This window comes from Pteropus alecto, unplaced genomic scaffold (genome assembly GCF_000325575.1).
Source record: "Pteropus alecto unplaced genomic scaffold, ASM32557v1 scaffold61, whole genome shotgun sequence".
NCBI lineage: Eukaryota > Metazoa > Chordata > Mammalia > Chiroptera > Pteropodidae > Pteropus > Pteropus alecto.
The window spans coordinates 20,184,144-20,209,180 of NW_006434835.1; the positions used below are offsets into that span (position 1 = coordinate 20,184,144).

At 32.2% G+C, this 25,037-nt stretch overlaps 1 protein-coding gene and 2 pseudogenes across 12 annotated transcripts in view; 2 read left to right on the top strand and 1 right to left on the bottom strand.

Moving 5' to 3' along the window:
• The window catches only part of BIRC6 (baculoviral IAP repeat containing 6), a 189,398-nt gene that overhangs the window by 151,747 nt on the left and 12,614 nt on the right, over nucleotides 1–25,037 (top strand). For 11 of the 12 annotated variants that reach the window (XM_025045690.1, XM_025045688.1, XM_025045692.1 and 8 more), the window contains 5 exons: nucleotides 149–359; nucleotides 15,115–15,260; nucleotides 15,903–16,013; nucleotides 21,174–21,391; nucleotides 23,076–23,237. In XM_025045690.1, coding sequence (XP_024901458.1) covers nucleotides 149–359; nucleotides 15,115–15,260; nucleotides 15,903–16,013; nucleotides 21,174–21,391; nucleotides 23,076–23,237 — 848 coding nt within the window. Of the gene's footprint in view, nucleotides 1–148; nucleotides 360–12,343; nucleotides 12,517–15,114; nucleotides 15,261–15,902; nucleotides 16,014–21,173; nucleotides 21,392–23,075; nucleotides 23,238–25,037 lie in introns of those variants that run through there. The other variant, XR_003045851.1, reaches the window with a different exon arrangement.
• On the bottom strand, nucleotides 1,611–1,729 carry LOC112478521 (annotated as a pseudogene).
• Nucleotides 23,978–24,093, top strand: LOC112478615 (annotated as a pseudogene).

The window sequence follows — 25,037 nt, forward strand, 5'->3', positions numbered from 1 at the left end:
ATATTTTGTACATTGGAACTTCATAAACATCTGTATTAGTTTATTTACCAACTAACCAGTTTATCTTAAGATCCAAGTAGAAGCTACATTGCTGTGAATTTCTATATTGCACATGTTCTCATTTTATGCTTTTCCCTTTTTCTTATAGTTCTCGACATGGCAAGACATGTGCCACTCTATCGAGCTTTGCTGGAATTGCTCCGGGCCATCGCTTCTTGTACGTCCATGGTGCCACTTTTGTTGCCTCTTTCTACAGAGAATGGTGAGGAGGAAGAAGAACAGTCAGAGTGTCAAACTTCCGTTGGTACATTATTAGCCAAAATGAAGACCTGTGTTGATACCTACACCAACCGTTTGAGGTACTATACTTTATTCATTTGTCTTGTCTTTGCCTCTAATAATCTTTTAAAAATAGCTTTGAGTGTGTTTTTAAAATGATATATGCAGATTAAACACATATACACACAAGCAGTATATAAAACTACAAAGAACAAGTATCCACCAAATCATCATATACTCAGAAATGTTTATTCACATTGGCTTATCCAATATCTCCCTGTGTGATCTTTTAGCTATAGGTATGGAGTTTTTCTTAAATACTGGTACATTGTACCTATTAAACAGATAGATGCTGGTTTTGTTCAGTATTGAGATCAAAGACACCTTTCAGTGTTAGTAAATACATATTTCTGACATTGTTCTTAATTCTTCTAACTATGCATTGTATATAGATGCTGTACTTTATATAACTTATCTATTAGTGGATATTTGGGTTATTTCCAATTTATAACTACCTCAGACACATGTTTTGGGGCTTGTAGCAATCTGCAGAATAGATTCATAGAAGTGACATTGTTGGGATTATGGATTGCCCCTGTTTCATTTTGATACATGTGTTATAATTCATGCTATAACCTTTTTTAGAAGTCAGTATTTAGTATTTATTTCTTGGCGTTACGATAAAATTAGTATTTATCTTCATGGAAAATTGAATTTTTACATGAATCTTTGGTTTAAGTTTATACCACACTTAGATGCTGGGTTGTTATCAAAAATTCTTAAAATAACCTGGTAAACCTTTTCCTTTCCCTTAGAATTTGTTCAGTTTTACTTAAAGGTGGCCTAATTTCGATTTTTAGAGCATTTATACTGTCAATGGAAATTTATTCCTTTGTCAGTTGTCTTTTTAGTCAATTAATGATCTTTGTTATCGTAATATATTTGTTTACCTATTCTTACTTATTTTTCAAGAACCTAAAACTTGACAAATACAGTATATGTCAAATAATAGCAGAGAACTGCTCACTGGGGGAATAGTTTTTGTCAGTTTTCACCTTTCAGAGAGAAATCAACTTTGTAGATAATCTTCACTCCATTAACTTATGGTCATTATCGCTTTAAAAACTAGTGGCTCACTGCCAAGACAGTAAGAATAGTAAATTAGAGAAGAGATTAAAGAAGAGCCAGTTGTTGGAGATACAGAAAGCTATAGGTTCATGCTACTCTTTTTTTTTTTTTTTTTTTTTTTTTTCAGGTGAGGCAGCCCTTGGTTGACCTCACAGATTGCAAAGACTTTGTCAGTTTACAATCCCTTATTTTTTTATTTTTTACGCTTACAGCGCCTGGTCTTCCTAGGTGGTCTCCCATCCAAGTACTAACCAGGCCCCGCCCCGCTTAGCTTCCGAGATCACACGGAATCGGGCTTGTTCAGGGTGGCATGGCCGTAGATTTCATGCTACTCTTTTAGAGGAGGAAAATGTAAAGCTATATTTCTTCAATAGTGTGAGATTTTTTTTCTGCTGTAGAGAATAATATTATGTTTAGTCCCATCCTTCCCTGTGGCAAAAACATCTTTCAAACAGTAACCTAGGCAGCCAGTGTAATTATATTAAAGAAGTGTAGTGTTATAAATGAACTGAAGGTCTAATTTTCTAATTGAGCTAATGTCTCATTGAGAAATGTCTGATCAAAGCCCTCGCCATCTGTGTTTCTTACTCTTATAAAATAAACATATAGTTTTTAATAAAGCAATAATATATAGAGAGCTTTGAAATTTCCCTCGTGAGTTTTTAGGAGGAATCTTGCCCTGCATTCCTATACCTTATATTTCTGTGTTTTGAGATATAGTGTACTAGTTTATAACTGAAAATTAAAAATTTATGAAACCTTGAGTGTTTTCCCCCAGGACAATTTTATTTCTTAGATGAAAAATTATGTAAAGATTTTAAATGTTATAATTATCGATTTGGTTGAAAATAATATCACAGATTTGTGGTGTTATAAAGGTCAAAATAATAGCATTAAAATCAGAATAACTTTCTTTGTACTACATATTTCCTTATGCTGTAATTTGTTGGATCCTATAAAAATGTAATTCTACTGTATTGAATCCTAAGGTAGTTATAGAAGATGCTTATTACAGTAAATGAAAGTTTTGCTCCTAGAGTGCCTTTTTCATTGCTTTTCTTAAGTTAATATATTTTCTGTTCATATAACATATGCATTATAAATTTTTAAAAAGTAAACTTGACTTCTGTATAAATGTACTAATTTATACAGTATTAACTGAGTTTTATTTAACCGGAGCTCTTTATTTTTTTTCTTGGTTACCTGGAAAAAATTATTCTTCATATTCTTTCCTTCAATAAGAAAAAACTGACAGTTTAAACTTTTAAATTTTGTACCAACAAAACACACATGTAAAGATTATAATGACTGCGTATAGCTCATTTCATTTCTATTGTTTTATCTTTATGATGATTTCTATGCAATAACTTTTTAACCATAATTTTATTTTACTGATGAAGAAACACTACTAGTGAGTTTTGTTATTAGGATTTAATTATGCATCTTAGTGATGATCCCTCATGATATCTCTTATATGATTCACCCTCTGTTAGAAAAAGAAATCAGCAAAGACATACATGATATAACATCCCTACTTTACTTTCAAGGTTTTGAACATTGAGAATTCATTTTCCACCTCACAGAGTATAAAATCTGCTCTTTTCCAACCTGTCAAGACTTAAGATATTTTCTTTTCATATTTTCATCACAAACAATCTAATCTAATTTCCTATTGAGTTTATATCCTCAGATATTGACCTAAGTCAATTTTAACACTGATTCAAAGTGCAAAGCTTCCCCTTTTCCTCTACCCACTTGCCCCATTTCCAACTGTATTTTTTTTAAAACCCCAGAATACTAGAAGAGAATGGTCAAGGCAAGCATGTTCTATTTATATGCCACTTACAGAATATGTTTTAGTGCTTTATCAGGGTCTGGAGTTATGATTTAAAACTAATTTTGTAGGTGTACGCCAGAGAACATTTTTACACTATTTTTGTCTTCACACTTACTAATTAGTAAGAAATGTAAGAGGAATACACCTATATAGTATTGGGATTTTTTTTTTTTTAAAGTAAGACAGCAAGTACTAGTTTACTAATTATGTTCATATACCTTATTGCCTTATTTTTTTCTTTTTGTTAACATATTTCTCATTTGTTACTTTTTATTATTAACCAAGCATACACAAAAGGCATGCAAGTTTTTTTCCTTCAAATGAAGTTCAATATGTTTAACTCTTTGGTCATCTTAGATAAAGAAGATCTACTACGTACTCTGCAGATCTCTATATGATGATTGTGGTTACATATAATGATTTTCATTGAAATTATTTCTTCAATTTTTATCTTTTTTTGATGAGAGAAATTAAAATGTTTTGCCCAAATGCAAAGGAGAAATTTACTTTTGCTGGTGGGAAAAACCTAATTGAGATAATTCTATCATGAGGCTAGTGCCTAGACCCAACTAATTTGGATCTCAAAAGGCTAGTGCTTAAACCCAACTAATTTGGATCTCAAAATTCAAAGAGTAAAGAATATCTATCTGACTCCCCCATGCCTGAAGCCTTCTGTAAGAGGAAATAGAAAGCTATCATTTCATTAAGAAGCTGAAAAGGCAGATCATGTACCTTGCTTTTATCTAATTTGTGCACTAGAAATTTGTGATTATATTTAGATAGGTGAGATCTGGCCGATCATAAGAGCATGACTGATTTGTCATTTAACAGATGTTTATTGAATTTTCATGGGAGCATAACAAGAAAATTGGATCATTTTTCTAAGATACTAACAAATGGTGGAAACAGACAGTTTTATTAACATAGTGTGTGGTATATTAAAAGTATAAGACATTACTGGAGAATCAACCCAGATTTGGATGCTTATAGATTAAGTAGGACTTAGCTAAATGAGGAGCAGGGAGCTGGTGTACCAGGCAGTGGGAATAATGTTAGCAGTGAAAGAAAGCATCACATATTGAAGGAAACCTAAACAAGTTTGGTGTGCTTGTGTATCATGTGGGTGGGAGATGAGGCTGGAGAGGAAAGGAGGAGCTAGAAGATGAAGCGGGGTGTATTACAATTACTTAACTCTTAAATGTGGTGATGAGCCCCTGAAAAGTTTTCAGAGATTGATCAGATTCGCCTTATAAAAAGATTATCTTGCAGTGTAGCTTAATGGTTGAGTTTGGAAGCTGGGATGAGAGACTAAACTGCCATGGAAGAGATTTTCATCCTTTCCATCTCAGCAGTAGAGCTGTATGTGACCTCTCTCCATCCTTTCATTTCTGGGAACAGGATTTGAGGTCATTAGCATTCTTGCACTTGTATTATGGACTTCATAGAAAGTTAGTTTCTAGTTAGAAATACATTCAGTGTTCCAGATGTTTGTTTGACTTAAAAAAGCAATCACGTAACTCAAGCTTTAAATCATTTATTAACTGATTATTCTGCCTATGTTAATATTGGCAACTACACATGTATCCATAGGTATCTCTAATACATATAAGTGCTATAGCATAAATGGTTCTGGGGGCATGGTTTCCTTTGTTCACATATAAAATCTGAAGTCTAATCCTAGACAGAAGTTTCCCAAAACTGTTTCTACTAGGTTATTTTACTGACCCAGTTAGGCAGAAAACTATCATCTGTTGGCTTAACAAAGGCTCAGAGTCATTAGCAGAGAGTCTTTCATATTAAGGTTCAGGAATAACAGAGTGAGGCTATATACATATTCATATATTCCATTACTATTTTCTTAAAGCTGTTATCCAGCTAAAGTTGTAGATGTGGAAAACTTGTATAATAGGTAGGTTTTAGATAAAATTTTTCTGGAGACTTTTGCCTATATTCTAAACTAAAATTCATCCAAATCTAAAAAGAGTATTCATGTAAAAATGGGATTTTATTAATCTGATTAAATAAGCCAGTTTTCATGTTTGAAAACTGAAAGAAAATTTTCTTGGTAGAAATTCCTCATCCAAGTGCAGAGCCTCAGCATTTAAGAGGAAGACCTTTCAGATCTTACATCACCTATGCTACCGTTAGAATCTTCTTTAGATCAACTTTTAAAAAAAAATTTTTTTATTTAAAGAAGAAACTTTAAAATCCTGCCAAATCAAAAGAACCAGTATCATTTGTCATAAATAGAAGATAAGTATAAAAGTGAGTAAATTAAAATAAAAAAAACCAGTCTTTGACTTCAGACCTGTTTTCTGGATGATTTAGCAAAGGCTATCGAATTGCCAAAGGCATACCGAGACCTTTCTTTTCATTGGAAAGGGACTAGCCTTCTCACTATGCAGTTCATTTGTCTAAAAGCATATCTAATCACCACTTAATGTCTTCTCATACTTTGGGAAACACTTTAATAGAATATGCTTCAAGTCCTCTAATAGGTGTGTTTTACAAATACAAAATAACAATATAGAAAAAGAAGTAAGAAAATGTCCATTAACTATCATACTTTCTCCTTTTTAATCTGTAGTTAATTGGGAGAAACTAAGCAGACAGCCAGAGTAGCCTAGCTTTTGTACTTACATATGGCTACAATATAGAGTGGTATTCCGGTTCTCATCCTCACCTTAAAGTTTTACAAAAATAGCTGAGTTTTAACTTAACATGTTTCTTTTCCTTTTTATTTTTCCCTTCACCTGGCTCACTGACATACCCAGTGCCCTCTTGTGGCCTTCTGTCTAGATGAAGCACCTTCTAACTAGGTTTGTCTTGTTCTTCCAGAGTTTTGCACTTTTTCTTCAAGGCAGACCTCTTATTTCAGAATACTTCCCTGAATATGGATTATTATAATTTATACAAAGAAGGACATGACTCTTTAAACTTTCGATGGGGCACTTGTATTTTAATGAAGGATAACTCAGATAATTCTTGGGTGAAGGAGGAGTGCATAGGATATGTATTAGTTGGGTTGCCTTCTATACCATACTTACTTTTGGGCGGTCTGCTGGGGAGTAAACTAAGTATAATCAATATTGCAACAAACTTTCTATACATCTACAGGCTTCAGTAAGAATAACTGCTTAGAGGAGGTACCTGAGATGACATAGTGGTACAAACACCATGGGAATGCCTTTTATGCCTGGTAGTTCTATAATTACTACTGAGTTTTTGCTATTATATATAATAATATATGCCATATATAACTATGCACATTTATATCAATGCACACACATCTGAAAAGTAGCTTCCAAGTTTTAATTTTGAAACAGTAGACTCTGGGGCATTGCTAATTTCCCTCAGTTATACCTTAATTATACTTTAATTATGACACGATTATTGGTTTAATTAATTATGAAATGAATCCCTATTGGTGAGGATTAGTTTGGTGACTGATAATTGTAGTACTCTGATGGGGTTGGTATTTAGTGTAAACCAGAGCATTATTCAAGTACTAGTTCGTATTTCTTTGCTTATCTGATAGATTAACCTGTTGACATGGCAGAGTGGCAACTAGAAGTGATTTACTGTGATTTAGCCTGTCTTTTAGAAGATCCTTAGGGTCCTTAGGCAGTAGTTAAATCTGCAAATTACATTAAGAACTTCCTAATGACGATAATATTTTTTAAATTTATTCTTTATGTACTTATTTTTCAATTACAATTGACATTCAATATTATATTAGTTTTAGGTGTACAGCATAGAGGTTAGACAATTATATAATTTATGAAGTTATCCCCTGATTAGTACCCACCTAGCAGTATACATAGGTATTACACTACTATTAACTATTATTCTCTGTGCTGTACATTATAACCCCATGACTATTTTGTAATTACGAATTTGTACTTCTTAATCCCTTCACCTTTTTCACCCAGCCCCTCAACTCCCCTCCCATCTGGCAACCATCAGTTTATCCTCGGTATCTGTGAGTCTGTTTCTATTTTGTTTGTTTATTTATTACGTTCTTTAGATTGCAAGTATAAGTGAGATGATAATTGTATTTGTCTTTTCTCTGTCTGACTTATTTCACTTAGCATAATATCCTCTAGGTCTGTCCATGGTGTCACAAGAATGTTTTATTCATGATTCTGTTTTTATTGTCTACCACCTCTCCTAATAAATCTTTTCAAGATTTATTATTCACAATTAGTAATAACTGCTTAGAGTTAATTTGAGTCTAACCATTAACTTAAACAAACTAATGTTGCTGTTGGTGATTGTTAGTAAGCATTTAGATTAAGATAAATCAAGGAGAATATCCTTTTGAAAGTATGAAAGGCTAGGCAAAAGTGTATAACTTGAAAATTGAGAATTTTGCATTCAACACTTTCTGACTTTTCCCTGAAACAGATAAACATCATGATTCATTGCGGGAGGACACTTTAAAAGATGTATATGACATATTGTACATTAGTCTTATAGCATTTGAAAACGTACCTTAACTGTACCTGTAAAGTTAAATGTAATTTTATACTTAGACAATTTCCTACCATCCTCTATCACTTAAAACTTAAAAAGATTTGGAGCATTTCAGGATGCTTCACAGGAAATTTTTTACTTTTTTCTTGTCCAATTAAAATTTTTTATAATAGTTTGAACAAAAATGAGGAAAATGGTCGATTAAACCATAAATATTGGTTCTATTTAACTTGTGTTTACCTCAATAATATTAGATAGTTTTATTTACTTCAGAGAAATTATTCAGAGGCCACCTTAGTAGTCACTTCAACAGAAAGAGCAAAGGACTTCCAAAATAATAGAAACCTGTTCTTATTTCTTTTGCTTGTCTACTAGGCACTTATAAAGAATAAAGAGTTAAATATTCATCCATGAAGGACTTATACTCTAAGTGTAATTCACTCCCTTGGCTAGTGTTTGAAAAATTTATTACTGATTTCTCATTTATTTTCTCCAAATAGTCTTAATTTTTGGCTTTTTAAAATTTTATAATTTAATGATTTTTGTGTTTAATACTTTTAATTTTTAGGCCTATAAGAAGTAGGAAGGAATAGTTCACTTGGGCCAAAAGAGAAAAGTAAAGAGGAGGAGAGGAGGGAACGCATGCTAGAATGAGAAAGCAGAATATCAAAAGTAGAAGGTAAAGGGTGTATGAGGTGTAAGCTGTGTTACATGTTTGCCAAAGACAGCCTGTTGTTAGATGTTTATTGATGTGTAAGTCCAAAACCACTACCACTTAATTTTATACCAATTATGAAGAATCAACATCTGGTGAAAATGAATTTTTATAACTGTGAGATTGATGACTTGGGCAGATAGAAGACAAAAGCATTTCTTGCATTTCTTTTATTCTGCCAATTTGAAATAATTTTGCTTAGTATAGTATTTATGTTCCCAACTCTGTTTTTATTGATTTCCCATCTTGTTTCTTGAGAATAAGTCAAACTTCTAAATTGTAGTTGTTGTAACAAATATGTAGTAGCATATATTTACATAGAAAATGTAAGATGGTAATATTATAATCCTGACTGTTGTATAGAATATACAGTTTGAAAATTTCTTAGGTGTGTGTTATCAGTTTTTCCTGTTATATGTAGTAGGTAAGAAATATTTATTATTATTTGATAGAGAATAAAAGTATTACTTAGAGTTTAACATCTAAAACTTACTAATAGGTAATAAATCTGGGATTTAGCTCCCCAGTCTCCTGATGCCTGTGATGTTCATTATTGAAAACAGTATTTGTAAGGACAAGTTGTGTGACGTATAGTCCAGATAGTTCTGTTTTTATACACCATTGCTGTCTCTTACCAAAACAATTCATTGATCATTTAGGGTTTGTGCTTATATAATGGCTATACTTGAGCCTTATTAGCTGGTGTCTGAAAAATGCTTTGATCAAATGCAAAAATATAAGTTATTCTATTATTTAAATGATTAATAAATAAAAACTTATAAAAATTATAAATTGACTTAATACTTCTACCTCAATAGCAAAACTTATCAATATAAGATGATTATTTCTTATTGAATTGCATCAGATGCGCTTTATGTTTGAGGAAACTTTTTACTCAGACAAAATCTCGAACAATCTTAATTGTTGAATTTGAAGTCTCTTGTTTAAGTAAGACTTAGTTAATAACAAATCTTTCTGGGCACATTATAATAAGTAACCTGTCAGATATTATCTATAGGTTTTTAGAGCTGTAAGGGACTCTCTTTAGAGTTCAGATAGTTTAGATCTCTCTTTTTATAAAAACAAGGTCCATAAGTACTATGATTTGTTCCAGGTTCTCTGATGCTTAGTGGTAGAGCTGTGATAAAGACTCAGGTTTTCTAATGTCCTAATCAAGTATATTTATTTACTAAATTAAACGTAACTTCCAAAACCAATTTGATTTGAGGGAGGTGGACTTGTTTCTGAGCTAGCTTTGGATATTTAGGCTATCTAAAATTTTTTTTTAATATCGACAATAAAGTATAATTATTTTTAATTGAGAAATTTGGTTTTGATAATTATAGAAGTATATACAATAATGAAGATGCTATAGTTTTTTTTTTTTTTCTGATGTTTCTTTTTACTCATCTTTTTTTCATTCCCCTGCAGAATTTTTAAGTTAGCACTATGATGGGATATTAAAAGGCAGCATATTTCATTAGGTGTACATAGCATTTGAGTTGTACCTGAGTAATACTTACTGGATTACTAAAGTAAACTGAGCCTCACTGTGTGTTGTGGCTTAAGGCAATGTGTTGGTGATAAAATTATTTTGACTGTTGCTAAAAGAAGCCTCTCCCCTACCCACCCTATATACTTTGTTTTTCATCTCCTGATTTTATTATCTTAATATACCTTATATTTCTAATATTTTTAACACTCTTGTCAAAAAGAAATTAAAGTTTCTATATTAGTAGTACTTGATATTTAAAGAATAAGCAAAACACTCCCTCCTATTTATGACCAGTTACTGATCAACATTCTGTTTTAGACTCTTAAAGAACTTGAAAGCAACTCTCAGTTACCTCAAGTGTTAAAGGGATTTGTGGCATGGGTCACGTAACAAAACACTTTAGATTTTTACGTATTTATGATTTCCACTTGAATTGAAATATAATTGCCTAGTATGGAAATTCATTCTATTACCTACAAAATAATCACACTGTGAAGATGTGACCCTTAACTTTACATACCAGCCCCAGTGAAATTCATCTCCTGCTGGCCATTATTATCTCAACTTGTGTTATCTCAACATTAGGTCAAACTACAGCCATAATAGTTCGGCTTCACTTTTAAATAAGTGTGGTACTTCATAGCTTCCTTGGACCAAGAACAGAGGCAATTATTTTGTCTTTGATCTTCTATGCAGACTTTTCTTGATGGACTCCAGTAGGCAGATAATCATATTTAGTATTTGATAGTTTCACTAATAATTTGAAAGAGAGACTTGCTGTCAGTCACATAGTTTTAATTGATAATAAGGACATGACACAAATGACTGTCATGAACTTTAATAGCATTAAAGCAAATGTTCTTTATTACCTTAGCTATCTCAAAGCATCTTCCCTGGTACAACGAAGTTCATCTTATTTTAAAATAGTATTATTTTGTAGAAACACCCAATTTCTTTTTATCTAGCTAAGCAATAAGATTAGTTGACCTACTTCTTAAAAGGCATATTTTCTATTAAACCCTTATTTTAACTCCCTTAAGCTAGTTCCTCAGTTCCAGTCCTCCTACTTTATTTTCATTGGAAAAACTTTTCCTAGTTTAATTTCTTTTTCCTCTGCCTTTCAGACCTACAGAATGAAAAAAGCCTAGTTTTTTTAGCCAAGAAGCATTTGTTGTAACCATTTATATTTTTTAAGTTTCATTTTTGGATGACCTTGAACAAATTCAGTTGTTATAAACCTTTTACTTGATGATGGAAACAGCAATGCCAACATTTATTTTAATATCTTCTGTGCCTCAGATGGCTTGCCTGTTGTTGAAGCATATTTGAGGCAACCCTATTCCTCAATAGCACACAGAACCTTCATTTTGTCTTATGATGTTTACTCTTACCTAAAGATTATATTTTATCTAATCTAGAAATTATGTTTTTATTTTTAAAGTCTTATCATACCTCTATCTCAAATATTTTCTTCTCATACTGCTAATTTATGCTTCCCAAGGAAGATTTGATTTTCAACTTTCACTTAAATAATATTGGAAACTAAAACTGGCAGTTTTTAAGAAAAGTTTAAGAGTAAAAATAAAAGAGAATCAAGAGTTTTAAACTAAACTTTAAACTAATTGCAGAAAACATTAATTTTACAGAGATTTTTGCTCTAATTAACGGTACATTTTAAGAACCATTTTCATGTGTTCTGGAGACATTAGAAGCAAATAATTCTCCATACTAATATTTTTGAAAAATTTTTTTCTGCTTGCTTTTAATCTTAATTTGTTTTCAACTATAATTCCTAGCAAAGAGCTTTAGAACTGTGGAGTACGAGATGACACGTTGTTTCATAGGTAAATGTAGAAGTTTCTTTCTCTTGTAGTTGAGAATCTTTCTCTAAGATGCTAATTCTTACTAGTTCAAAATCTGGATGTTTTAGTGTGTAGTCTCCAGATTACTTCTTCAACATGGCTCTGCTTTTTAACTGTTTATTTCAACTGTGTGATAGTTTTGACTTTAGAATTAGGAGTGCAGGGGTTGAAGTGGTCTCTTTAAATATTCTACCAAGAAAATAGCTATATTAAGCTGTTTTCAGATTATAGATAATAAAAGAACATAATTTTGATGTTTTGTATTTAGTCTTATGAATGAATATCCAACTTAATTTGAGTGGTAGTATTAGCAGAGGCAGTTCATTATAACTGTATGTTAAGTTTTGTTTTTTTTTTCTTTTGTTTTTACAGACACACACAGAAAAACATTTGCCCATTTTGCTCACATCCTAGTTCAGATTATATGTCACAGAGCCAAAATATGCTTAATTTGTTAGCTGTTTAGTTGAAATTCACAGCATAGTGGAAAATGTTTGCAGGTAATTCTGTGCAATAGTAGAAACTTCAGTTGATTCCTCATATTTCTTCAGGGCAGTGATCACAACCAGATTCAACGTATGCACAAAGCAGCGGATACCATGGTAGCGGCCGTCGCTGATTGCTTTTACCATGTTGGATCCATTGTCAGTCTCAAAGACCTACTTCCAGCTAGGTGCCTTGAACTCAAATAGCTTTTCACACAGACTTCAGGATGTGAGCTAAGGTATGGCCTTTTTTCATGAGCTGGGCCTACATATGGGTTGACAGTAACCTGCAACTTTTATAGGAAAGAGACTGCTGGTTGTAGTTTAATGTCAGACAATGACTAGCTGTAGTCATCATTAGGCAGGTAGTGTGTGTTCTTCATATATTTGAAATACTCTCACTTTTTGGAGAATATCTTTTTTTTCTCTATGTTTTTGTCGAAAAAGACTTTTCACTTAAAAATTTCTCATTAGAACCTGATGTAAAGTTTTAAGATATATCTGCTTTATAATTGAACCATTGTCTTCAATATGAGATGTATGTGATCATTTCTTTTACTCATTTAGTATAAAAAAATAATATTTTTTAAACTTCTGGGGATTTTTGCACTTTTTCATATTTTATTTTGCTGTTAATATAAAATTATCATCCTAACTATTTTAATAATAGGGATTTCTTTTACTACTAATCTTTTAAAAACTGGAATTAAGAAATAGGTATTCATGTATAAGGCTTGAAATTCAGAATCAGTAGTTTTCCAGGGTAACTTTACTTAAATTGCATTGATGCAGTTTACTCTCCAAGCTGGAGGTTCTTATTTCTTCAAGGTGAAAATACTTAATTCTGGAAAAATGAGCTTTACTCCCATATCTTTCTTCTCTGCTTGGCAAGATGTGTTTCTTTAAGTGAAATCTGTTTTTGAGAATACAGTGGATCAACTGATTGATAGATTTTAGGAAACCATCTTTTACAGCTATAGCCATAATTCTTCTGGTTTTTCAAATTGCTTACTGTTGTTTTCCCATTAAGATTTAGTGGCCCTATTAAGAAATTTTTGAGCCCTGGAGTAAGATAGAGAATTATTTCTAATGGGGGAGAGAGAGTCCTTTTAAATTCAAAAGGAGTACTGTCAAGCAGCTTATACACTTTTCTTGACTCGCAGTGTGTGATACTTACTGTGAATAGCTATAGTTGAGAATCTGAGCTTGTCTACCAGAATCATATCTTTATTAAACTGTAGTCTCAACTTTATTTCATAACTATAAAAGGTGTACTATCTTGTTTCTAGCAATAAAAATGTCTGCTATTTCAATCTTAAAACATTCATTATATTCTCCTTACATATGTATACAAACATATATGTTCATATATACCAACACACAGAAGTTGATGACTGAAATGTTATACAATATGACATCTCTCAAGTGCCTCCTCAGCGGCAAAGGGAAGTTGGCCATGTGTTCTCTGTGACTTGTTAGTTATACCTCAGGGAAGATAAGAGAGCATAGGAGAAAAGGCAATAACCCAGTGACACATCATACCTCTTCAATTAAACCCTCTTGCCAGGTGAGGTAGTATGTACTTTATAGTTAAATATATCTGTGGTTACTAGTTGTTTTATACACCATGGGAGCCATTTCAAACACATACATAATACTGTATCCATCTGCTCTTGCTACCCACCAAGTGGCTCTTCTTAATTTACCTTTTATTTTATGAGCAGAGTTTTGTCTTTGTGATAAAGAACAGTTCACTTGTACATTATTAACGTAATACTTTGTTAAGGACTCTTCTGTCTTCTGTTAGTCTTTAATCTCTAAGGCTCCATGCCTACTTTGTGAAATACTGTTTTAATATAATAGCCGAATCTTTTTGTTGGTAGGTATACAGTTGGAAAAATAAGTGATGTATAGTTTAGCCCACACTTTAGCATAAATATTTTAAACATGTTTATTTATATGTGATTTCAGTTTATTTTAAATTACTTAATGAATTAACAAAGATGTAGATTTTTAGTATCTAAGCAGTAGTGTAATGATGTTTATTATGTGAGTGACCGTGCTGAGAGTTAAAATAGAGACAAGAGAATTTATTTTTAGTTGTTATTTTCAGTGATTCTTTAGTAAAATACTACTGCATTTATCTAGAAAATTTAAAGAAACATTTTGATACCTTATACACTGAAACCTTGCTGTAACATCCTGTTATGATACACAATTTGATATAAGGTTGGGTGTACTCTGAGAAGGGAATAACAGAAGAATATCTTTAAAATGTTTATGCCCTAAAACTTAATGTTTAAATTAAATTTCCGTGTATAGAAGCACATACGTTAAGATATCTAATAGTGAACTACATTTCACCCTGGAATATTTTTCCCCTCTTGGAAATGATATACTTTGAGTGAAATGTAAATAAGATGAAAATTTAAAACTACATAAGGTTCTTTGATTCCCAAATCAGGGAATAGGCACCTGCCACTTTTAGATATAGAAGTGATTTCTTTATTTCTAGGTATTTAAAGTTACAATAAGTGTGTTTTTAAAGGCATGGATTCAAGGACATATCAGGTATCTGGTTCTTTGTACAGTATGACCTTTTCTACAATGTTTATATCTCTTGTTTGTTTTTGCATTTGAAGAGTAAACCTATCAAAAACTTTACTGTATTAGCTAGGCATTATTTTATAGCTTCAAAAGCAACAATGAATTAAACTATCCTTTATGCACACTATCATTTTGATTTTTAACCACTGTTATTGACTTATAGAAGTATTTTTCAGTCTTACAGTCTTAATTTTCTATCCATTTTTTCCATGTTAAAAAAATTTTTTCAGATCTAAAAGGGAGAATGTTAAAACAGGAGTAAAACCAGATACATCTGATCAAGAACCAGAAGGACTTACTCTTTTGGTACCAGACATCCAGAAGACTGCTGAGATTGTTTATGCAGCCACTACCAGTTTGCGGCAAGCTAATCAAGGTACAATTCTATTCCTTTTATGCTACTTTTCTTTTGATTCAAAGATGTTCATTTACTTATTGAAAACTGCCTTTCTCTTCTCTCTATGTTAATGGTGTTCAAGCAAGTTCATTTACCTAAAAGTTTTGTTCTGTCAGATTTTCAAGTTAATTATGAATAATCTGTAATTCTAAAATATTTATCTCTACAATGGATGATTGCTAAGACTAAGTTTAGTAGGCCGACAGCATCATAAATTTATCTTTTCTTTCTATTAAAGATCATGAAATTGAAAATTGCCATTGTATTAGATAGAAAATGCATTAAGATTGGGTGAGGATTTAGTAAAAACTGGTATTTTCGTATAATAGCAACAGAAGATGTAAATGAGTCTGCATTATTGGTTGTGTCACTTCTGGTGTTTTTGCCTAATTAACATTTTAAGAATTTAAGCTTTAAAGTTGAAGATTTTTAACCCTTATTAAGTTACATTTATGAAATAGAAAGAAATCTTTTATTCTTAAAATGGTGCAGTGGGAAGATGACTATAAAGTTTGGTAATTTTTTAGAATTCAAAATTTGAACTCTAGAGATTAATTGCTTTTTGTTTTAATCTTCTAAAATGGATATTTATGTTGTTTACCTTGAAATATTAAATAACAGAAAAAAAACTAGGTGAATATTCAAAGAAGGTGGCCATGAAACCCAAACCTTTATCAGTATTGAAATCACTTGAAGAAAAATATGTGGCTGTTATGAAGAAATTACAGTTTGGTAAGTTGAAATTTTAATCTTCATTTCTTTAGGTCTTCACATTTTTTAATAGTGTTATTGAAATGTGTTCTAGTAAATCAAAGATTTTAAAACTTGCTTGTAACATGAATTATTTATATTCTCTCACACACTATATATAGACATAATATTTACACGTATACACATAAATTTTTAATCATATTTTTATGTTTTGGAATTCATATACATTTATAGTTATATTGAAAATCATGATTCATTAGAAACCCAGAAACCAAAGCCACATCTCTAGCAAATGGGCAGAAAGTTTGTTTTCTTTACCTATCTATTTCTTTATGTCCTGGCTGGGAGGCATCCAGTACCTGGGGCTTTGAGCTAATAAGTATGTTACTGTTACCATTTTAGAATTCGATGAGATTTATCTTTGGAAAATGTAGTTACAGGTAGTTCACTTGGTAGCTTTTACCATTTCAAAACTCTTGACAAGACTGATGAAAAGCTCTTATCAGCATCCCTCATAAGGTGGTAGTCTATAAACACACACTAGAATTCCAAATTTCCATGACCATTATTAACTATTAATGTCTGTGGCTCTTTTCCACCCTTCAGAACCAGCCCAAAGAACTTTGACTGTACTAAAAAGAATGCTAAAGTAGGGGTCAAATAATACAAATGTTTATCATACCGTCTTTGAAACCTCAGTATAAATCATTTAGCTTTTCCTCCCAGGTTTGTGATAAAAATCACATGAGATAATATATATGAAAATGATAAAGCACTCAGATCTTTGAAAAGGTCTTATTAAAAGATGTTAAGATTGAAAGAATTGAGGTAAAATATGTAGTGATATTCAGAAAGATTATAACATTTTTGGCAAGGGATACATGTTTTTGGATAATTGTGCCAGCCATTGATGGATTTTGACCATTTGTTTAATAAATGCTTGAATTCAGGAAAGTGAAATAAACCTTAAGTTCATTTAATATTATATTAATAACTATAAATGATTACCAAAGTGACAAAACACTAAGTTACAAAACAGTAAGAACAAATGCTGTGCGAATATAAAAGTGAAACAGAGACATGTTTAAGGGAAAGTATCACATAAAGGAATAAACAGAATTATCAGGGAAGGCCACACTCAGCATCACAGTTATCAGGAAGAATATGCTGAGTTTAGACTTCATTTGTAAAAAACTCTCAAAATTTTTATAGTGATAATTTGATTAGTGTATTTTGTTACAAATTTTTCTTGAAACTAAATTCACAGTATCATCTAGAATAAAACCCTTGAAGTAGACTAGAGATATGTCAAGACGTTCATAGCATCGTATTAAAGTTAAATATTGGATGTAGACCTCCACACAGTTTGTCTGCATAAATTGAAGGTAACTATTGGTAGCTTTGAGCAAAAATCAAATGTTGAGTGGGTTTATTTTTAGCTTCATATTTCCATACATTTTTTCACTTTGTGACATCTTATTTTCAATTCGTGACAGTCTGTTTCCCCAAAAGACATTTCCCCATTTCCCTTCCTCCACCTCAGAAAGCCTAAAGAAACTAGTTCTGCTTCTTTATTGGCTCTCTGATTGTGCTTTTATTCTGAAAGATTTGGTCTATGAATTGACCCAACTAGGTAACAGTGCATACTTATTGAAACCTTTAATGTCTATTTCTAGATTAAAGGAACAGAATTTTGAGCCTCAAGTCAGTGGACAATAACTCTGTTGGGAAACCCCCGAAAGCATCGCTAAGTTAAAAATAAACCCTGTATACTCTGGTAGGGATGTCAAAAGGGCATCAGTTGCTTGTGTCCCACTCACCCCATTAGATATAGCACTAGTATTTGCCAGAACTAGGTAAAAGGGAATAGAAAACAGTCCATGGTCATGTTTCTGGTCCAAGATTTTAAATAGCATTTTCTAAACCACATACACTTGCTGATAGTACTGAGCTTTGGATTTATTAATCTTTCATAACTCACAAAGCTTTGGGTATAACTAGATTTAATCTGCTTTTTAGGTTCTTAATTTTATGTTGGGTTTTAGATTTTGTACTGAATATTTTTTCTCTGATTTTGTGTATATAACTTGCAAACTTCAGTTTCCTGTTCAGTGTTTGAGTGTTAGCCAGGAGTGGAAGGTGTCAGGAAAAGGGTGGGGGAGACAGAAGAAGTGATTCTTTTAGCCAAGATTTTGTCTCCTACTTGGAAAAACATTCCTTGCTAGGGGGCCAAAAATTTATATAAATTGAGATTATTTTGTATAATCTTAGTTTATCATTGAAAAGCTGGTTTTGGCTTTTTGGAAATATTTTATAAAGTGATTATTTTTCTCTTCCATTTTTACTGTCGTGGTTTATCAATACTGAGGTGACACTATAGACTATAGGATATAACCATTATTTGTATTCTCATATTATACAATACCATTTTTATTTCTCTTAGAAATTTTTCTATAACCTTTGTCAAGCAGATTTCTCCTTTTTAACTTTGGTTTGGGATTTGGTTAGTTTCTAATAATGTTACAGCATTTTGCCTCATTCAGTTTAGCAATCTAGTCTCTTCTTTTCACTCTAAGTATATTAGGATGTTTTTTAAACAGTACTTCTGAAGAATCATTTTATTGAAAATTCCTTTTTGTAAGTATTAAAACCAAATACTTTATTTGGTTTATATGAATTCGATTAAGCATTAATAGGATTGTTTATAGCTTTTTGGACTCTCATTAGTTTCTATAATATTTTATCATATTGTTTTTTACTAGTTATTGTTGCATAAAAAATTACCCCCAAAACTTAAGATGCTTAAAACCTTTATCTACAGTTTCCATGGGCCAGAAATTCAGGAATGGTTCAGCTCACAGGTTCTGTCTTTGGTGTCTCATGACATTGCAGTCAAATGTTGATTGGAGCTTCAGTTGTGAAGTCTTGACTGGGTCTTGAGACTGTACTTAAGCCCACTCATGTGGCTACTGAGAGGAGGCCTCTGCTCCTTGCCACGTGCCTCTCCATAGCATTTCTTGAGTGTCTTCACACATCACATCTGGTTTCTCAGTGAAAACAAACAGGAAGCCACACTGCCTTTATGACATAGTCTTAGAAGTAATATACCATTGCTTTTGCTTTATTCAGTAGAATCAAGTCTCTAAGTCTAGTCCATACTCAGGAAAAGGGAATTAATTTCTGCCTTTCGAAGAGTGTGAAATAATTTGTGCAAGTATTTTAAACCACCAGCCTTCTATTGGGAAAATAGCAAGTTTGTTCTAGATTCTTAGAGAAAAAGTTTCCTGAAATGTGTTTGTGTATATATTGGAATTAAGTATTTTATTTGAGTTTAGGTTTTGGCTCCTTACTGGATTATCCAAAAATATGCACCGTAAGGTTCATGTAATACACCGTAAGGTTCATGTAGTTGGAAGTGTTCAGCCATATTTCATCTCTACATATTCTTTAGTTCTTTCAATACAGAAATTTTCATTTCAACATGAATGTTTATGCTTCTATATGCATGAGAGGTTCTGATTTAAAATGATTACCTCTAATTAATTCAGTGTCACATGTCAGAACCCTTGATTAATGTTAGCCAGTCAAAAGATTTTCATATCACAGGAAGTTGGATGTGACTTTAAGTATACTGTTTTGCTTCCCATTGACTTTTAAGTAATTCAGAAAATACATGTTTTCTGTTGAGAATTTTTAATAAACTGCATTTTCTACCTTATTAAACATTTTCCAGTATCATGATTCTCTCATAATTTGGTATTTATTGACTACCTAATATTCGATCATATGAAATACCGTCATTTGTTTAACCAATAACCTTTGTTGTTTCCAGTTTTTCAGTAGCACATGCAACAAACATATCAGTGGCCATAATTGCATATAAATATTTGATTATTTCTTTAGGACAAATTAATAGAGAATCACTAAGTCAAACAAGATGTACATTTTTAGCAATTAGCCATTATCTTTGATTGAATACATTAATAAAATTTTGGTATTGGTAGACCCTGTTCTGTTATAGATATGTGATATAAAAGCTTTTTTCCAGGCATGGGAATGGGGTTGTGTTTCTGTCTGATGGATTGCTATTTATAAAATTCAAAGGAAATTTTGCCCATGTAGCATATGAAAGGCAGCAGATTTGGGCAGATGAAATAACTCCAGTTTACAAGTTTACTGATAGAAACTAGTCAATAGAATTGCTGAGACATAGTACATTTAATCAGTAATAGATATATATGTATTGTGTGATAAAGAAAGCTTTCAATATTGCTTAAGTTAGATTTTAATTGTATAGAATCGGCGATAGGTTCTACAAGAAATGAACCAAAATTCCTTTTTCTCTTTGAAAAATTTGTTAAAGATTGACACTCCTATTTTAAATACCATAGTGCACAGACCTGTTACATTGTTTATAGGTCTTTGCCTTTTTTCTAGATTATAAGCTCTTTGAAGGCAGATATAGTTTCATATTTATGATTTAACCCAAACAACCTAGGCTAGAACGTTGTACTTAGTAAGTTCTTGGTAAAATTTACTGCAATAATGCTACTAACTATAATAAAGTTTTAGTATTTTTCCCATATATTTAGAATTGTGTGAATACAAGATAAGAAGTTATCATTGCTTCTAATGACAGTATTTGCCCTAGTAGGTGGTTTTGATTTAACGTTATGATTTATTTCAGTATCCTTGGTTTTAATCCATCAGTGGGTAGACTTAATCTGAATTACAGATAAAGTTTAAATACACCGTTTTCTTCCTATTGTATTATATAGCTTATAAGTAAAGAGTAAGCCTAAATCCTTCCAAATCTGCCTAAAAAAATGGTTAAGAATTAGCCCACTAATTATATTTTGTCAAAGTATTTAGATTACCCTAATAATATTCTTTTATTCTACTAATTTAAATTCCAGAAGTAATGCACGAGTAAACTTCAGCTTGGCAGTTCTGTTTTTTGACTCCAAATCAATGCAAATATATAAAGACTTACTCTATTTTTAAAAAATGAAATGTAATAAGAATACTTTTGACATTTTATATTCTGAATTATTTTTGCAAAAATATTATATACCACTCATTTTAAGAAATAATTATCTACTTTGCATTATCATTTAGTTACTTGATGTAATCTGTCAGCATGTCCACATTGTAGATTAAAAATAATTTTTCTTTATATAGACACATTTGAGATGGTTTCTGAAGATGAAGATGGGAAATTGGGTTTTAAAGTAAACTACCACTACATGTCTCAGGTGAAAAATGCAAACGATGCAAACAGTGCTGCCAGGGCTCGCCGCCTTGCCCAGGAAGCAGTGACACTCTCAACCTCACTGCCTCTTTCATCATCTTCTAGTGTGTTTGTGCGCTGTGATGAGGAGCGGCTTGATATCATGAAGGTAGAAAAAACTTCCTATCTCCTTAGTTAATCTAATTAGTTGAATACTCATACAAAGCACTAGATATAGCATAAATTTTAATAAATACAGTAAAAAATCTGTTAATCGTTTTAGACCTCAGTGGAAGGACATTTTGACATTTAAGAAATAATTATCTACTTTGCATTAGTTCAGAGTATGTGGATGAGACTATTTAAAATAAAGATTTAGAAGAAAATACCAAAATACTTTCCTGAGCAAAGGCCGTATGCAGCCTATCATAGTTGTAGAACGTGGTGTCAAAGGATTTAATGCTGGTTTGTGGAAAAAAAAAGTTAAAGGATTTCTTGCTTGTTGTCCAAGATAATTCTCTCAAGTTTTATACTGTCTTCAAAAATCATTCTTTATTTTCTTTTCTAGGAAATTTATATAGTTAGGGATCCAGGAGGTCTATAGATTAAATAATGGTAGTACAGTAATAAATAATGTGCATCTTTGTGTTAACACTGGCTATCTGGTCTTAAATTCCAAGAGATTGTTGCAACAGGAAAATTTTAAAGGTTTGACATGTGGCGTTGGGGTGAGGTGGGTTTTGTTTACATTTATGATTTAATTCATAGGTTAAATATTCTGTTGACCTTAGAAACACAGCTGAAACTATTGATTTGAGGAAGGTTCTTTGCTTACTTTTTTACTTTGCTCTTTTGCCTAATTTATCAGTGGAAATCTCACAGCCTTGCCTATTTGGCCACACTCTTACCTGTTCCTTGGTACAAACAAACAGTAGAGCCAGTTATAGGATGATTGCCTAAGGAAGTATTTTATCACTAACTGGACCACATAAGTTCAGACCTGTGACTTTTTCTCTGTTAAGCATTAAGCTAACATAAAGGATCCCACCGTGGAGTCCCAAAGCATAAATCAAAGTTGTCACAGCTGGAGACTCTAGTGCCACTTGCCTTCACACACAACTATTTGGGACCAGAGGCTTTGCTGCTGGTACCTTAACACAGCAAATATCTGTTAATTGACTCAAACAAAATATGTTAAATATTTTTGACACTCACTGTTGGGTTTTCTGCTGTTTTTTGAACTACCAAAAATCCTAAGGGAAACACCTACTGTTCTCTCAGAAACTTTTTGTCATAAGTTGTCACATGAGAACTTTTATTTCTGTTACATACTTGTCTCATCCCAGAGAAAGATATTAAAAAAATAAGTTACTTTATTTTTTAAAGTAAGTTATTTTTTAAAACATTAATTTATCTGAAGATTTAAAGCAGAAAATTAACCTCATACCTTTGAGATATGATAGTGAATATACCTAGAATCTCAAATTGTTGAAAATACTATAGAGAACATTATGAAAGAAGGCTCTCAGAGAAAAAGTAGCTTAATATTTTAAAAGATATTTGATGTTAAGATTAGCGTTCATCCTGCCAATAAGTCATCTCTCTTTTAATAGCCTATTTTTACCAAAACCAAATTATTTTAATTCTAATCTAAAACCATATCTTAGTCCTATATTTATTTTTAACTTTTAACTTCATTTTTAACACATTCTGTAGGTGTGCATGTGTGTGTGTGTGTGTGTGTGTGTGTGTGTGTGTGTGTGTGTGTAGGAAGGTTATTATCATATTTTTCTGAATTGCTGTGTTTAGGAATAAGTAACATTGGCTTTTGTGTGTTCGTATATGTCTTCTAGGTTCTGATAACTGGTCCAGCAGACACTCCTTATGCAAATGGCTGCTTTGAATTTGATGTGTATTTTCCTCAAGATTATCCCAGTTCACCCCCTCTTGTGAATCTAGAGACAACTGGTGGTCATAGTGTGCGATTCAATCCAAACCTTTATAACGATGGCAAGGTAACGTAATCAGTCTTTTGTTTTGGTTATCTTATTTCCAGAGTACATTGCTATCTTCATGTTTCTCTTCCCTATATGCAAAGATTAGCCTGAGGAATGAGAGAGAAAGAACCAAAAAGGGCAGAGACACAGCAGTGTTAAGAAGCACGTACAGTCTTAAGAAGTTACTGAGGGACTAACTTATTTAACACATTCCTTGGCCAATTGAGAGCTTTCTCCACAATGTAGATGATAGAGCCAGATGTCTGTCTTTGCCTCTCACTTTGCTTTTCGTATCTCCTATTCCAGTTATCTTTTCACAAGTTCCTGAAGATAGATGAATGGCAAATGCATGGTACTGTCAACTCTATGTTCCTTTTTTGCATATCCTAACTTTTTTTTTGCTATCATAACCATCTATGTTTTCCATGATATATATAATTGTGAACTTGATTTTAAAATATTTTCTTATAAATAGGAAGATGCATTCCTATCATTCCCCCACAACGTTGACAAACAGATACAATACAAATTATTTCATTTGACAATAAACGTTTTAAAATTTGATTTAAAAGAACAGTCATCACTTTTCAAAGTAATTTTGGACAGTCTGATGGAATTTCAACAATAAATTCCATACTGAGAGTATTTAATATTTAAAAATCACTAGAAGGGATGTGGTTCCATAATGTAGCGGTTAGCATGTCTGCTTTACGTGCCGAAGGTCCTGGGTTCGCACCCCAGTGGAGCCACGGTCCATGGTCTGCGGCCATGCCACCTTGAACAAGCCCGATGTCTGATCTTGGAAGCTAAACAGGGTTGGTCCTGGTTAGTACTTGGATGGAAGACCACCTAGGAAGACCAGGTGCTGTAGGCATAAATAATAATTAAAAAAAAAAAAAGTACTAGAAAGTCAGAAGAAATTTATAGGCTTCACAGGCAGACACTTCTTTGATGATTCTAGAAGCTGATCTGATATATTAGAGATGATCCTAGTCTTCCCTTGTTTTGCCTTCCTAATTTCAAAATGTGAAGCCTGCCTCAAATCTCTGCATACAAGTTTCATTTTTTTCTATTTCATAAGCTCAAATAAAAAAACTGGAATCTGTTTTCTGGATTTATTGCAGGAGATTTAACCCACAGGTAGACCTAGTTTCTTTGGAATAGCAAAGAACAAGTCTTTTATAACTGAGTAAAGAAAATAGCAATGTTGACTTTACTTAAGAGACTGGAACCTAGAGTTTTAAGTGTAAATGTTAACATTTAATTGAGAAATTACTTTCTTAAGACTTACTGGTGAAGAGGGTAAGGGCTTGAGAGTTCAGTATTCTGAATTAGATCATTTTTTTCTTATTACACGCTAGTAACAACATTTACCAGTTGTAGATCTATAGCTAGGGATAAGAATACTTGCCATTGGTAGCCACAGGGATGCTCTAAAAATCAAATGAGATGGTACATCTGACAGTACTTTAAGTAATACACAAAGCCATTCATATACAAGTGTTTTAAAGATATTAATGAAATTACCTACTAAATGAATTTCACATGATTGCTTTTACAGAGCGTTGAGAGAATAGGGAGATGGATTTCTCTTTTTTTAAGAAGTGCTTATTTTCCAAATCTTTTGCCCAGTATGTGCAACTGTTAGTTTACAAGAATAGATAATGTCCTGTTTCTTTTTCCTATAATCACCAGTTGACCTCTGTTAGATAGTTTGAGTTCATTCTTGCCGTCTGAATAAACAAATATCTAATGTGTCCTAAAGTATGTTCCAGAAGGGTCTTGGCAATCCTCAAGACCCTTCCAGGGACTCCCCTT